This window comes from Heterodontus francisci, chromosome 30 (assembly GCF_036365525.1).
Source record: "Heterodontus francisci isolate sHetFra1 chromosome 30, sHetFra1.hap1, whole genome shotgun sequence".
Lineage (NCBI taxonomy): Eukaryota > Metazoa > Chordata > Chondrichthyes > Heterodontiformes > Heterodontidae > Heterodontus > Heterodontus francisci.
The window spans coordinates 53,574,320-53,591,673 of NC_090400.1; the positions used below are offsets into that span (position 1 = coordinate 53,574,320).

Consider the following 17,354-nt stretch of genomic DNA (forward strand, 5'->3'; position numbering starts at 1 on the left):
CTGAAGAATGGACTTAGGAGAGCTAGAAGGGGACATGAAAAAGTCTTGGCGGGTAGGATTAAGGAAAGTCCCAAGGCGTTCTACACATGTGAGGAACAAGAGGATGGCCAGAGTGAGGGTAGGGCCGATCAGGGATAATGGAGGGAACTTGTGCCTGGAGTCGGAGGAGGTAGGGGAGGTCCTAAATGAATACTTTGCTTTAGTATTCACTAGTGAGAGGGACCTGGTCGTTTGTGAGGACAGCGTGAAACAGGCTGATATGCTCGAACAGGTTGAGGTTAAGAGGGAGGATGTGCTGGAAATTTTGAATGTTATGAGGACAGATAAGTCCCCGGGGCCAGACGGGATATACCCAAGGATATTACGGGAAGCGAGGGAAGAGATTGCCGCGCCTTTGGCGATGATCTTTGCGTCCTCACTGTCCACTGGAGTAGTACCAGATGATTGGAGGGTGGCAAATGTTATTCCCTTGTTCAAGATAGGGAATAGGGATAACCCTGGGAATTATAGACCAGTCAGTCTTACGTCGGTAGTGGGCAAATTATTGGAGAGGATTCTGAGAGACAGGATTTATGATTATTTGGAAAAGCATGATTTGATTAGAGACAGTCAGCATGGCTTTGTGAGGGGCAGGTCATGCCTCACAAGCCTTATTGAACTCTTTGAAGATGTGACAAAACACATTGATGAAGGAAGAGCAGTGGATGTGGTGTATATGGATTTTAGCAAGGCGTTTGATAAGGTTCCCCATGGTAGGCTCATTCAGAAAGTAAGGAGGCATGGGATGCAGGGAAAGTTGGCTGTCTGGATACAAAATTGGCTGGCCCATAGAAGTCAGAGGGTGGTAGTAGATGGAAAGTATTCAGCATGGAGCTCGGTGACCAGTGGTGTTCCGCAGGGATCTGTTCTGGGAGCTCTGGTCTTTGTGATTTTTATAACTGACTTGGATGAGGAAGTGGAAGGCTGGGTTAGCAAGTTTGCCGATGACATGAAGATTGTTGGAGTTGTGGATAGTGTGGAATGCTGTTGTAGGTTGCAACGGGACATTGACAGGATGCAGAGCTGGGCTGAGAAGTGGCAGATGGAGTTCAACCTGGAAAAGTGTGAAGTGATTCATTTTGGAAGGTCGAATTTGAATGCAGAATACAGGCTTAAAGACAGGATTCTTGGTAGTGTGGAGGAACAGAGGGATCTTGGGGTCCATGTCTATAGATCGCTCAAAGTTGCCACCCAAGTTGATAGGGTTGTTAAGAAGGTGTATGGTGTGTTGGCTTTCATTAACGGGGATTGAGTTTAAGAGCCACGAGGTTCTGCTGCAGCTCTATAAAGCTGGTTAGACCACACTTGGAATATTGTGGTCAGTGCTGGTTGCCTCATTATAGGAAGGATGTGGAAGCTTTAGAGAGGGTGCAGAGGAGATTTACCAGGATTCTGCCTGGACTGGAAGGCATGTCTTACGAAGAAAGATTGAGGGAGCTGGGGCTTTTCTCATTGGAGCGAAGAAGGATGAGAGGTGACTTGATAGAGTGGCACAAGATGATAGGCATAGATAGAGTGGATAGCCAAAGACCTTTTCCCAGGGCGGAAAGGGCCATCACCAGGGGGCATAATTTTAAGGTGATTGGAGGAAGGTTTCGGGGAGATGTCAGAGGTAGGTTCTTTACACAGAGAGTGGTGGGTGCGTGGAATGCGCTGCCAGCGGTGGTGGTAGAAGCAGATACATTAGGGACATTTAAGCGACTCTTGGATAGGTACATGGATGATAGTAGAATGAAGGGTATGTAGTTAGTTTGATCTTAGAGTAGGTTAAATGTTCTGCACAACATCGTGGGCCGAAGGGCCTGTACTGTTCTATGTTCTAATGTTGCATAATTGGAGAGTTGTAGGGCTGGAAAATGTTGGGGATTACAGGCCTGTTGCTGGTAGTAAGGGCATTTTGAGGTGATGAATTAATAGTTATATACAAGAAGTACATTGGTCAACATTCATTAATGTTGCTGATGTATCTTTGTTTTGCTGTAGCATAATACCAAGATATACAAAAATCTAACAACAATGCACTCATTCTTGCCAGTGGTGTCACAGCCAGCTGAAAATGGTAGGGCAGGCCACCTTGCTAGTCTTTGTGTATTTCTTTGTAGTGTTTTTAGAAGCCCGAGTATATATCATCAGGCATTCTTTGTTGGAGTGGTAGATGATTGAAGAGAGGATACCAAATGGAGAAAAATTGTAAGAAGGGACAGAGGAAGTGAGTGACTGAACAACACTCATCAGAAAAATGAATAATCTTTGTCTTTAAGCCCTTTGTTAAAGTTTGCCCAAAATTGAGATAATTGACTCACTTTCGAGATCAAGAAGGACTTTTCTTGTATCTTAACAGGAGGGCTGGCTTTCTTTAGTTTAAGACCAAAATGTCAATGGTGGGGAGGGTAATAGAGGAGGAAACTTTTTTGAGCTGTCATTCATTCTTTTACATGATGTGATTTAGGCAGGCGACCTGTTGTTGGAATAAATATCTCCTAGCTTGTTGCTGGGATGTATGCAATTTTCAAACCAGTTAGGTGTCACTTTATTAAGAAAAATAAATAATTAAAAACCACTTCCCTCGGGAAAAACTCATTCTCAACTGGGTATTGGTGGGGATGAGAGACTGTTGGAGGAGTGGGGGAAGAAAAGGAACAGACTGGAGAATTAAGGTTGCCACCACCACACATTAATCAAATTTGTGCATGTACTTAAGAGCAACCACTTGCTTTATCAATAAATTGAACTGATTCTTTGGATAGCAGTCTGGATGAGGAGGTGAAGTCAGTATATTTTTGCTGCTTTTGATTATCTCAGATACAACAAAATGTGCAGTAGTTGCAATATTCTACATGTAAGAATGTTTCTAAATGTTAACGCAGCTCTGCCAGGAATGTTACTACTGACGGAATTTGACCTGCCTTGGGGAATTCTCAGATGAGAATTTTTTGAAATGTGAATACTTGGACAGAACAAAATTGAAGATTTGATCAGACTTCAAATATTTGTATGTCTAGTCAGGTTCCCCTGGGCTGGGAGAAAAGAAAGCATTGGCTGAGCAGAGCAGCCCCCCCGCCCCAGCTACCTTTTTGTTTGTAACTGCAAGACTGCCAGCTCAAGACGTCTTAATGTACATAAATGTTCCAAGAGTGCTTGTTCATGGGTAACTTTGAAGAAAGTTTCCAAGATGTGCAAGGCATAGAAGAAAAAAATTGTTTTATTTCCTGAGGACAAGTCCTGCTTCTCTTGTGTTTATCGGATTAATCCATTGCAATTTTCACAAGTAAGTAAACATTTTAGAATATTCTACAAATTGATTTTTGTCTGTCATGCCAAAGTATTAACAAGGTTGTAAGGTATAATCTCTACACAGAGTCTATTCTGTTGAATTGGCTTGCGTTGTGAAATAAAAAGGCTCTATTAAATCTTGCCTTTTCCCTAGGTGGACAATCCGGGCTCGTGTTACCAATAAGAGTCAGATTAGAACATGGAGCAACTCCCGTGGAGAGGGAAAGCTATTTTCCATTGAGCTGCTGGATGAGAGTGTAAGAATCCTTCTGTGCTGTTAGCTTTGTGCTTTGTTTACTCACCACGAGGGGGTGTTCCCTGTAAACAGCTTCATCTTCAGCAAACCTTGTGCTGGTCTGCAGGGGGCAGCCTTTAGTTACTGCTTGACTAGGCCTTAAGGGAGCTCTTTACATAGTGACCAAACCAATCCATCTTTGTTTGGGCTGTTTATACTTAGAGCATTTTTTAAAGTCAACTTATTGATTCTGTTGATGGACTTATTTTTTAAACCTTTTTAAAATTGTGTATTGATTTGCTTTAATTTTTTTATTAGCCATGTTGTGTTTATCATTAAGCCTTTTTGGGGAAAAAATCCAATATGCTATTTTAAATGATTTGTTGGTAATAGTTTTTCAAATACTTGTTTGTATGTTAGAGCACCGCGCAGGCCAAAAATATTACAGCCTGGCACCAGACTGTCCCATAGTTTCTGAAGACCTGCCATAATCTGATTTTTTTCTGTAGTTGGCACAGCCAGTACTGATCCAACATTAGGTTTCAGGTCATCCTGATTATTGCACTTAACGGGAGGGATTTAGACCTACTCTCTAATTGATTTGACAAACCGCCTTTCAGATATCATTTTCACATTGCCTTGCCAAAAATATCTGCAAAAATCGAAGAGTCTTGTTAACTGATCCAGTACTATTGCCTACCTGTTAATATTTTCTGAAGGCTTGAATGCATAAGCTGAATTTATACTTCCCTGCTAACTTAGAATATAATTTTAGCAGCTGCAAGGATTGTCACAATTCAATGTTTTATTTTATGCAAATAAGGCTTTTAACCCTTTTTTTCCAATATCAATGGTTTCCAATAATGTAATTTATGATGGGCCTTTACACAGTTTTCTAGCAAGCAGGCTGGTGAATTGTTCCCAGCTGCTCAGTATTTTGTGAGTTATGTGAAAATGTTTCTGACTTCAATTCAGAATTGCATATGGTCATAGAAATGTGAACCTTTGTAAACTGCTTGTTTACCTCACCTGAAATAGCAACACGCAAGACTAATCTTACAGATTTGTTTTTTTTTTAAAAAAGTATAACGAGAATTATTTAACTTTTTTTTATTCCCCAATTTTCGTTTCTCCCAAGACGCTAGCTCATTATGTAGGTATTTTATAAACGCCATCGCCCTTTGCTACCTCAACCAATTACCTATGTATAACAGATGAGTGCAGCAGGCTTATTTGATCATGGGGAATCATCATAGATGAACTCATCCTGTCTTTGCCATAGATAAAGATTGAATGGAAATGCCAATCTTTCCCCACCCTACCACCCAACCTCGGATTTTTGAGAATATTTTGGCATCCTATAGGCAAACAAACTACTGAAATGAGCTAACTCTGTACTGACCGAGAATGAAATCTGCTATGTATGGCTCACGTACTATCAATGTAATAGCTCAATCATCATTAGTGTCAGTTATTCCCATCTTCAACTCCTGGCCTTTGTTGCCAGAGGCAGCTTATTGGGCTGGGCACTGAAGTCTTGCATGGATTTCCCAACAGGAAGTTCCAGGTATTTAAATTTATCTGCTGCATAATTTTTCTTTTCCCATCTTACCACAGCAATACAAAGGAGAATGCCCTGCTGGAAACATCCCGTCCCGTCTATTAAATTCAATTTTAACCACAGGGCAGTCGCAGATTGGCTGCCCGTTGTAAACCCTGCCAGTCCTCCTGATCATTTTTTCCTGGTAATGTGAGGGGTAATGTTGCACAGGAAAGTTCCCAGGATGGATTGATTGGTCACTGTACTTTGGGTGCCCTTGAACAGCTAAACTTTGCAATGAATTCGGTGATACTCCACAGTTAGTTTGTTTGGCTAAAATTTTTTAATTAAACAAAGGTCCATTCCTGCATGTAAAGATTTAAAAGAAAACAACCGTTGAACAATGCAATTAGTAAAAGATAATATGCAGCTTATGAGGTTGGTAATGAGATTCCACAGTAAGCACCTGTTGCTATGGTAACATGCTGGCATGGCAAGACATGTAGCTGTGTCTCACCTGTCAAAGATCAGCAGCCGCCACTGATTGTTACACTCCTGGAACACTGGGGTTCTTGGCTGGAGAGAGCACAGTTTGAACAATACTGCAGTCTGCTTCCACACTCCATCCCTTGCCAGGAGGCATTGTTCAAACTGTTGCCCAGTCATGACTGCCCTTTGATTTTTTTTTTTCCTCCTTGTCTCTCCATCCATGAGAGATGCTGGGCGGCGCAGTGGTTAGCACCGCAGCCTCACAGCTCCAGTGACCCGGCTTCAATTCTGGGTACTGCCTGTGTGGAGTTTGCAAGTTCTCCCTGTGTCTGCGTGGGTTTCCTCCGGGTGCTCCAGTTTCCTCCCACATGCCAAAGACTTGCAGGTTGATAGGTAAATTGGCCATTATAAATTGCCCCTAGTGTAGGTAGGTGGTAGGGAAATATAGGGACAGGTGGGGATGTGGTAGGAATATGGGATTAGTGTAGGATTAGTATAAATGGGTGGTTGATGGTCGGCACAGACTCGGTGGGCCGAAGAGCCTGTTTCAGTGCTGTATCTCTAAACTAAACTAAACTTTCTGTAGCTTATGGTAAGACATGAATGGAACAATAATCAGACTCGTATCCCACCCACCCTGGCATGAGTGCTCTAATCATTAGTGGCTGTGTGACCCAGCTGTGGTGCTTTCATTCAGTGCCCCATGTCTACACTATGAACTGAGAGGTTATAACTATTATGAAAGGCTGAACATCTCTGAAATGACAGCTGTAGGGTGACCTAATACAGGCCTTTTAAATTATGAAGGTTTTTGTTAGGGTAGACAGAGAGATGTTTGCACTTGGTGGAGAAGACTGAAGCCAGGGACTATAAATATAAGATAGACATGAGTACAGCAAATAGGAACTTCAGGAGAAACTTCTTTATGTAGAGAATGGTTAGAATTATGTGGAACTCGTTATCACAAGGAACGGTTGAGGCATGTAGCATAGATTCATTTAACAGAAAGCTAGGTAAGCATATGAGGGAGGAAGCAATAGAAGGGTAAACTGGTAGAGTGAGATGAAGAGAATGGGCAGAGGCTCGTGTGGAGCATAAACACCGGCATAGACCAGTCAGGCCAAATGACCTGATTCTGTGCTAGAGACTGTATGCACTTTAGAAGGATCCATCAATCCAGTGTCACTTCCTGTTCCACATTCCTAACCAGTTATCCATCCTCCTGTCGGCACATTTGTGTCCATGACTGGCAAAAGTCTTGCCCTCAGCTGTTAAAGTCCAAGTAAGAATGTTGTTCAAACAGGAGCTTAGTGTGTTGCTTCCACTTGATTTCCAGTAGTACAACGTTAAAAGCTATTGGGCTGCTTTGAGTGCATTTGCAACATACTTTGACAACAAAAGTATTAATGAGTAATATTGAACAGAAACTATATACCTAGCAGAGTAGGTACTTGGTTATTGCTGCAGATCACGATGTCCATTAAGCAGTTGACCTCAGAACTTCAGAGAATCGTATGGAATGCATTTTGTACCTGACCCTTCATGATTCCAATATTTTTGCCTTTATTATACTAAAGGGTTTAAATAAATTATGTATGATTTTGCTGGATCACCTAATCACAAAAATATGACCGACTGCAATGGCAAAGTCTAACATTTCCTGGAGTAATTTTAAATGGTGGCAAATACAAGGTAAGGGTATCTATAGTACAGCCATTCTATTAGGAAGGCAACTGTGGGGGATAATCCTTATTACAATGTAAGATTCTGGAATTTAGTCTGTACTGCTTTGATTAATGCAATAAGATAAAGAAGTTGTCACAGAATTAGATACATAGCATCTATAGTACACAAACCAACTATTTGATCTACGCCACTGTTTATATTCAATACAGGCCTTCTCTCACTCTTAATTATCTCTTCCCGCCCTACTCTCATATCCCTTTATTTCCCTCTCCATGGTGTATGCATCAAGCCTCCCCTCAAATTTATCTGTTTCAGCCACAGGCAGAAAATTCAACATTTTCACCACTATGGGTAAATCAGTTCCTCCAAATTCATAATTTTATCCATAAGTGGCTATATTATAAGCATCGCATTCCCCCTTCCACCCTGTTCTGGAGTACTTGCCTCTTCTAAGCTTCAGGTCTGCAGACCATTTGCTTCATCCTGGAACAGTTGATGTAACATATAACATGTAACAAATCATCTAGAAACTAGATAATGTAATACACTTAATGGTGTGCGTCTCCCCGAACCTAAATAGACCTGAAACTACTCTCCATGTGTTCTAAATGTGTTCGACAGTAGTTAATACTTCTCACTGAGGGATCTGTAAGCTGTGTTGCATCTTGCCCTCACTGTGTATAAATTTGACATTTAAACATCATGATGTGGATTTTCATCTTTATCGCCTAGGCTGTAATCTGGAAGAATGGGTTGCATGCTTTTCATAGAACCCATCTGATTTTCAGGACATGTTTTTACTGTATAATATAATTTTCTTTAACCTGAAATTTTCAGTTGTTACTGCTATATATTTTTTTTTACCTCCTTAACATTTCGCTGAGAGTGATATTGGTTTGATCTATCTATAATTGTAATACTTTGTGTACTTCTAATACTAATAAATGTTCATCTCCGTATGATGGCAGGCTGATTTTTCATCTGTAAATTCATTTCTCTTTGTGACTGCAGCAATGTTTGTTTCTATTGCTGTTGGTACTGTTATATCTATATTTGTTTCTTCGTGCTACTTGAGCGTAATATTCTTGCCTTACCTTAGTACTGTTTTTAAAGATGTGATACTCCTTTTGGACTAATTTCCAGTCCACGCACTAAAGGATCTATATGACACCTGCCTGTGCAAAGAAATATTGATTTGGATCTATGTAATCCAGTAATGCTGTTTTTCTGTTATAAAGGCCCCCCTTTTCTCTCTACCCTGAAGTAAAAGCTTCAAGCAGTAAGATCCACTAGCGCCACTTCTGAAGTGTCCTTTTTTATTTTTATATAGGAGTGGCAAGCATTAAGTTGTGGGATTTTTTGGTTGAAAATTGATGCATTCAGTTTCAGCTGTCATTTTTCACCATTTTTGGTAACTATTTATTTGTAGTTACTGTATTTTGTTCTCCAAGCACTCTGTGCAAAACTCTTTTTTTTTCTGTTCTCCAACAGGTAATCAGAAGATGTTTGGTTGAAAGAACAGTAATATCTAAAATAGATTCTACTGTACTTGTTAAAATACAATGAAATTTCATTTAAAAAGTAAATGGAAGCAATTTGTCTCAAAGCTGACTATTTAATGGAATAGTTTGATAGCATTGATTTTTCAATGAATTACACTAAGCATAAAATAGCATAAGTTGGACTGTTCCACTGACACACAGTTTCTTACCTGCGACTTCCCTGCACGATAATTTTTGATCTTAGCTGAGACCCTCTGGGACAGTTCCTGATAGAGAAGTTGTGTTCTGTACTCCGAATGGGAGGAATATGAGGTGAGAATGAAAAGGAGTATCACTGAGCCTGCTGGAGGCTATTGATGGCTGCAGTAAAAGTTAGTTCAATTTGATCTTGATGCAGGAATCTTCCTTAACTAGATGCAGAATTCCTATTGATTTGAATTGCTTTGTTTTGCAGGGTGAAATTAGAGCCACGGTTTTCACTGAGCAGGTGGATAAGTACTTCCCACTTATTGAACTGAATAAGGTAAAGAGACTTGTGTTAATTTTGCAGAATTGTACCACAGCACTTAAAATATAAAAGGAATGGCAGCCTGTAGTCACTAGGCTGTATTCCTAAAATATCTTTCAGCATAAGTTCAGATGTATTACGTTATGTGTATGTTCTGGTGTGGCAAAACTACATATTTGTGTGCAGACAGCTTACTTCCAAAGTGATAGCGATGTTGGAAGATGGAAGAATTCTATACAATACTGTTGTATTATGGTGGTGTTTACCTTTATTTAGATGGAGCTTGAAGTATACCTGGAACATAGACGTTTATATAGATTTAATGTTGTGGAATTTATTTACACTTTGCAGGTCTGGTATCATCTGTGGAGAGAGAAACAGAGTTAACATTTCAGTTCTGTCAGAAATACTTTCTCTCTCCACAGATGTCGCCAGACCTGCTGAGTACTTCCGGCACTTTCTGTTTTGTTTTCCAATTTTGTCTTCTGATTTACAATAGAAATGACAATTAATTTTAAAATTAATAGTTAAGACAGGGATCATCAAAATAACAAGTTAGGGGGTCGTTTGGCCAATTTGTCTGTACTGGTGCCATGATTTTAACTGGAAATATCTGTGCCAGTCGCATTTAGAGGTTTTTTTTAAATTCATTCACGGGATGTAGGCGTCACTGGCCAGGCCAGCATTTATTGCCCATCCCTAATTGCCCTTGAGAAGGTGGTGGTGAGCTGCCGCCTTGAACTGCTGCAGTCCATTTGGAGTAGGTATACCCACAGTGCTGTTAGGAAGGGAGTTCTAGGATTTTGACCTAGCGACAGTGAAGGAATGGCGATATAGTTCCAAGTCAGGATGGTGTGTGATGTTCCCATGCATTTGCTGCCCTTGTCCTTCTAGTTGGTAGAGGTCGTGGGTTTGGAAGGTGCTGTGTAAGGAGCCTTGGTGCATTGCTGCAGTGCACCCTGTAGATGGTACACACTGCTGCCACTGTGCGTCGGTGGTGGAGGGAGTGAATGTTTGTAGATGGGGTGCCATTCAAGCGGGCTGCTTTGTCCTGGATGGTGTCGAGCTTCTTGAGTGGTGTTGGAGCTGCACCCATTCAGGCAAGTGGAGAGTATTCCATCACACTCCTGACCTGTGCCTTGTAGATGGTGGACAGGCTTTGGGGAGTCAGGAGATGAGTTACTCGCCTCAGGATTCCTAGCCTCTGACCTGCTCTTGTATTTATATGGCTACTCCACTTCAGTTTCTGGTCAATGGTAGCCCCTAGGATGTTGATAGTGGGGGATTCAGCGATGATAATGCCGTTGAATGTCATGGGGAGATGGTTAGATTCTCTCTTGTTTGAGATGGTCATTGCCTGGCTCTTGTGTGGCGCAAATGTTACTTGCCACTTATCAGCCCAAGCCTGGATATTGTCCAGGTCTTGCTGCATTTCTACACAGACTGCTTCAGTATCTAAGGAGTCACGAATGGTGCTGAACATTGTGCAATCATCAGCGAACATCCCTACTTCTGACCTTATGATTGAAGGAAGGTCATTGATGAAGCAGCTGAAGATGGTTAGGCCTAGGACACTTCCCTGAGGAACTCCTGCAGTGATGTCCTGGAGCTCAGATGATTGACCTCCAACAACCATCTTCCTTCGCGCTAGGTATGATTCCAGCCAGCGGAGTGTTTTCCCCCTGATTCCCATTGACCTCAGTTTTGCTAGGGCTCCTTGTTGCCATACTCAGTCAAATGCTGCCTTGATGTCAAGGGCAGTCACTCTCACCTCACTTCTTGAGTTCAGCTCTTTTGTCCATGTTTGAACCAAGGCTGTAATGAGGTCAGGAGCTGAGTGGCCCTGGCGGAACCCAAACTGAGGTTATTGCTAAGCAAGTGCCGCTTGATGACACTGTTGATGACCCCTTCCATCACTTTACTGATGATTGAGAGTAAGCTGATGGGGCAGTAATTGGCCGGGTTGGACTTGTCCTGCTTTTTGTGTACAGGACATACCTGGGCAATTTTCCACATTGCAGGGTAGATGCCAGTGTTGTAGCTGTACTGGAACAGCTTGGCTAGGGGCGCGGCAAGTTCTGGAGCACAGGTCTTCAGTACTATTGCCGGAATATTGTCAGGGCCCATAGCTTTTGCTGTATCCAGTGCCTTCAGTCGTTTCTTGATATCACGCGGAGTGAATCAAATTGGCTGAAATCTGGCATCTGTGATACTGGGGACGTCAGGAGGCTGGATCATCAACTCGTCACTTCTGGCTGAAGATTGTTGTCAATGCTTCTGCCTTATCTTTCGCACTGATGTGCTGCGCTCCCCCATCATTGAGGATGGGGATATTTGTGGAGCCACCTCCTCCAATTAGTTGTTTAATTGTCCACCACCATTCACGGCTGGATGTGGCAGGACTGCAGAGCTTAGATCTGATCCGTTGGTTATGGGATCGCTTAGCTCTGTCTATCGCATGCTGCTTATGCAGTTTGGCATGCATGTAGTCCTGGGTTGTAGCTTCACCAGGTTGACACCTCATTTTGAGATATGCCTGGTGCTGCTCCTGGCATGCCCTCCTGCACTCTTCATTGAACCAGGGTTGGTCTCCTGGCTTGATGGTAATGGTAGAGTTGGGGATATGCCGGGCCATGAGGTTACAGATTGTGGTTTACAATTCTGCTGCTGCTGATGGCCCACAGCGCCTCATGGATGCCCAGTTTTGCATTGCTAGATCTGTTCGAAATCTATCCCATTTAGCACGGTGATAGTGCCACACAACACGATGGACGGTATCATCAATGTGAAGACGGGACTTCGTCTCCACAAGGACTGTGCAGTGGTCACTCCTACCAATCCTGTCATGGACAGATGCATCTGCGGCAGGCACATTGGTGAGGACGAGGTCAAGTATGTTTTTCCCCTCGTGTTGGTTCCCCCACTACCTGCCGCAGACCCAGTCTAGCAGCTATGTCCTTTAGGACTCTGCCGGCTCGGTTAGTTGTGGTGCTACTGAGCCACTCTTGGTGATGGACATTGAAGTCCCCCATCCAGAGTACATTTTGTAGCATAGTAGTTATGTTACTAGACTAGTAACTCAGAGGCCTAGATTAATCTGGAAACAAGAGTCCATTTATTTTCTGTTTAATTATAATCTAGCAATGAAAAATGCTAACTATGAGATGGCAGTGAGCATGTTACAGCACCATGTTATTGGGGTCACTGGCCATTTGTTTCTCTTACTTCCTTATCACTCCAGTTTTGGGTGAGGGTCAGACATCTGCTCACTCGGGGGAGATTGATCATAGGAGCAGGAGTAGGCCATTCAGCTCTTTAGGTCTGTTCCACCATTCAGTGGATCATGAAGTGTGTCTTCATTAAGCTGGTATGTTGTGCTTCTTGGGAATGCTTTTTTTGGCCAGAGGCATGTTGAGGATTGGAAGTAGGTGCAAGGCTTTCCTGAAAAAAAAATGCAAGAGGTGAGGTCTGTAACAAGTGATGCTGTGAATAGTTGTGGTCATTGTCTGTGTATGGTGAACTTTACCTCATTGCCATTAAGCTACTTTATTTATGACCTATATGTAGAGGTTTATTTTGACTTTAAATGTGAGATGAGGTACGGGGAGGGGGAGAAAGTATGAATCTTCGGCAGTGGTATAAAAAGCAATTGAGTAAAATGCTGCATCTGCTTTGTCATTCCAGGTATATTTTGTGTCAAAAGGGACATTGAAGACTGCCAATAAACAGTATACATCTGTGAAGAATGATTATGAGATGACATTTAATAATGAAACCACTGTGATTCCTTGTGATGATGGAGTTGACTTGCCCACAGTCCAGTTTGACTTTGTACCGATAGATCAGCTAGAAAACAAGGACAAAGATACAATGCTTGGTGAGGAACTTTTCAGGGGGAGGTTTGGTGCAGGTCTGCAATATGCAACATATTGCCATGGTACTGCTTATGGTCACCTGGTGGTGCTGTCTCAAAACAAGCTAACAAACAGGAAAGCTTTGGATGCATTGTATCCTGATGTTTGCTAACGTAACTTAATATCTGTCCTTTAGAAAGTGAATTAAACAGGTGTGTGTATATATAGTAATTTGGCAGCTTTTTCTGTAAAACAAAATAAAAATAAGTACCAAAAACTCACCATTTTTTTTTAAGAATATAAGAAATAGGATCAAGAGTCGAGCATATGGCCCCTTGGGCCTGTCCACCATTTAATAAGATTGTGGCTGATCCTTGACTTTAACTTTTCTTTCCCGCCAGATCCCCATGTCCCTTGATTCCCTTAGAGTCCAAAAATGTATTTATCTCAGCATTGAACATATTCAACAACTGAGCATCATCCCTTTTTTTTTTGAAAAAGGAGGCTCTGCTTCAGTTGTGACTTGAAGTTGGAACAAGCGGCTTTCAGCCCACATTAGTCCTGGACCGCTAAACTCTGGGCATTTCACCTATCCTTATACAAAATTTTCCAACACCCTGTGGGAATTTGTGCTCTTGTCCTGTTCTGATAGTATATATTTTCAGAATTTGTATTGGTCACTTTTTAAAAATGTCTCTTTCCAGATGTTATCGGAGTCTGCAAGTCATTTGAAGACGTCACTAAGATAACAGTGAGGTCAAACAATCGAGAGGTATCCAAGAGAAATGTTTATCTGTTGGATATGACTGGGAAAATTGTCAGTACTACGCTGTGGGGTGAAGATGTAAGTATCTTCTTTTATCATTTTTTTTTAGATCCAATTAATCAAACTTTTGCAATACTTGAATAGTGATGAATTGTTCACACTGATAAGTGAGATCGTAACAAGGACACTAACTTAAAAATACACAATTGAAAGTTAGAAAAGAAATTTGAGAGTTGTTTGAATGTGAAATTTCCTGCCACAAACTGATGAAGCAGTGCCTATACATTTATTTTTAAAAGGGTATTAGATAATTGCATAAAAAGAGGAATATTAAAGGATCTGCAGGATAGTGAGATGAAGCTATGTGGAGACAAAATGCTAGCACAGATTCAGTGCCCTGGAACAGGTGCCTGTCTGTCTGCTTTCTGTGCAAGACAATGCTAAAACTACTTGCTTTAAATGGTCTTCAGTGGAACTTAGTTCCAACTTTTCTTCTTTTCTGTTTTTAGGCTGAGAAGTTTAATGGATCAGAGCAGCCAGTGGTGGCTATTAAAGGAGCCCGTCTTTCAGATTTTGGTGGCCGATCCCTATCTGTTTTGTCATCCAGCACTGTAATGATTAACCCTGATATTCCAGAGGCTTTCAAACTGAGGGCATGGTGCGTTAAGATTTTGATTTTTTTCCCCTCTCCCTGAAGCCAACAAGCAGTGTTTGAATCTTAAATGTACTATACATGTATTTATGGGTGTATGAACTCTACGACTATATTGACTGTGCAGAGCCATCTTGCTTTATACCAGTGTTGCAGTTCTAATATAAATGAAACCTGAGTCTAGAATGCTACTCTCTTTGTAGTCAGCTTGGGCATTAACACCTGATATGCACAACTTTAGCACTGGTGCAATGTTGAAACTGCTTCACACAGATGCTATATTTGTGTGAATGAACATGTGACTGCCAGTGCTGTCATGAGGTGTTGGATGTACACACCTATCCCGTAGAAGGAAGAAAAATAAATTGTATGTCCCTAACTTGTTGCTGTAGGATGTTGCTAGAGATGTGAGCTGTTCACATGTCTATTCTTCTACATCATGTACAGAATCGAGAGTTTATACAGCAGCTGTTGAAAAACATTTGTTTAATTGCAGCGTGCCAGTTGTCGCGTTGATTTTAACGACTTCTATGTTTGAAGGTAAAGCAGCATTTGTAGAGTTATTATGAAGATGTTAAAGTTTTCTCTGCAGTGCAAGATTCATTTTCAAAGCACAGTGTACTTGTCCTGCTGGCCTCAGATCTTCATATTCAGGAACTGATTTTATGACGAGCAGGGGTCAAAGAACACAGGTCAGAGATGTACGTAAGCTCACATTTCTGAAATTGATCTCTTCCTGCTACAGAGTGGATGGTACTGGGAAGAATTTCAAAGAAGTGGTGCATTATATACAAGTCTATTTTATACTTTGCAACAACTTGGGAAATTGTGGCTTTAAGCAATGAGTGAAGAGAAATTGATTTGATCCTCTGAAATTCTGTTTTGGATTAGATGTATGCTAATCTACAGCAGACCCATTTGTCTTGCCAGTAAGTCTAAGGAAATGCCTCCAAATGACAGTTGGTGTCAACAGTGAAAATCCTTGTAGTTTTATAGGATTCTTATCAATAATTCAGCTTGCAGACATGCAATGCAAACCTGTTTTTTTTTTTCCATTGCTTGCGTGCAACAGTGGGGGTAGGGGTAGGAAAATTGTTTTCAGTTTGTATAATAGATGCATTATATTGACGTGGTTATGGAAACCAAGCACAGTACACACAGGAGCATTGGTGAAGTGTTGCTCTTGTATATGAGAAATTGCACTTAAAGGGAGCATTAATACATTTGAGCCAGCAAATTCAAAATTTAGATGACCCTAATGTGAACCTAGCATTCTTTTCAGAATGCACCTTGTGGTAATGGAAGTGTGAAGCAGATTTAGCCACACTGGCACCAAGGTGTGCCCTTTCCCTATAGCTTTTTTTTGTAGACTGTTTTGGAATTAAGTAAACTATAGCACAAAGGTTATTTAGGATATATCAAACATTCATGGAATTCAGATTTTTTTTAACTATATGTAATTTTGAATGTCTTGTACTTAAATTTGTTATTTTTGGTTGTAATGCTAGTAAAGGTTGATGGTAGTTTTCCTAATTTGTACCCATTGACTTGCTGCTTGGAGCACTCAGAGCAGGCACAACAAAAGGGGCAAAGCTCCCAATACAGTGTTCTAAAAGTGCTCGAGACACCGCCCTGAATAAGCATCGCAAGCTATAATCTTTGTTTCCTACATCAGCCAACCCTATGCCCTCGAGGTGCTGAGTTGTGGGCAGTTTTATGTTGTGGAATACCAGGAATTGGGTGAAGCTGCCTAGACTCATTTTGTTCCACCTGGCCTGACTTCAAGCCCTTTTTCCCCAGAGGTAAAAGATTTCTGTGTTTTAGCTGCTTAACCTTCAGGTCTAATGTGTTGAATCAGAACATCTGGTTCTGTGAGGACTTGTGGTGTCTGCTGGGCAATGTATTTGAATCTACAAAAATGTGGAGTTTTTTGTGGAATACACCTGGAATTTATGCTGCTGGTTAATGTCTTTCAATTCATCATCCTAACCCCTCCTGCCCCACCCCCATAAAATTTTATTGTATCAGAATTGGAATGAATTAATTTTTTTTTATGCTGTTTACTCCCAGCACGTTCTGATTTTTAAATCTGTTTTTTGTGGTTCCTCGCCATCACTGGGATTACAGAATGAGTAGAATCATACCCAGCAGGAAATTCTTAATTTCCATCCCCAGTCCATGCTAATCCTAACCAGCGTGATGGTCAGAACAATGCAGTTAGTGTGAATATACCTGGTTTAGGGAGGGGAGAATCCCCAGGATTCATGTTCTGACCGCTATTTGATACACCCTTTGTTGAAGGTGGGGACTGAACTGGGCACCACACCTAGATTCTTGAAGTTGAATAAGCAGTTTGTCTTTACTGGCTGGCTTAAGCTGGATCGTCTGCTTAGACAAGATGGTGTAGAATGACCAGTATCTTTGGGAACTGTGCCCCAGCATGAGGTCACTGTGTTCAGAAGGAAGTGGAGAAAATTGACAAGAAAAGTAAGGACATTCTACCCCCCACCCCAACCCCCAGCTGCTTTGCATGATCTGATTGTGTCAATCACTTCAGGTCTCACCAGCCCCACTAGTAAATTCCCTGAAATTACTAACTTTTTTCTTTTAAAGAAGAAATATAGAACCATGCCCATCATATCTCCACTTTTTTTTTTCTAGCAATCTGATTTGGATAATGTAAGCATGTATGTTGCTGTCCTGTTTTGACTACATTTAATGCTGCCAGACCTAGTCCATGCCCACCCTCTCTACTTTCAGCCTAACTGCCAGACCTCAACCAGGAACCTTCACTTTCCTGTTTTTATTTT

General features: G+C 41.4%; 1 protein-coding gene across 1 annotated transcript in view; it reads left to right on the plus strand.

Annotated features, from left to right (window-relative positions):
• rpa1 (replication protein A1) overlaps positions 1 to 17,354 on the plus strand; it is a 67,159-nt gene that overhangs the window by 38,861 nt on the left and 10,944 nt on the right. The window contains exons 8-12 of the mRNA XM_068010671.1: positions 3,467 to 3,569; positions 9,219 to 9,287; positions 12,957 to 13,149; positions 13,831 to 13,970; positions 14,402 to 14,550. Of these exons, the coding sequence (XP_067866772.1) occupies positions 3,467 to 3,569; positions 9,219 to 9,287; positions 12,957 to 13,149; positions 13,831 to 13,970; positions 14,402 to 14,550 (654 nt within the window). The remainder of the gene's footprint in view (positions 1 to 3,466; positions 3,570 to 9,218; positions 9,288 to 12,956; positions 13,150 to 13,830; positions 13,971 to 14,401; positions 14,551 to 17,354) is intronic.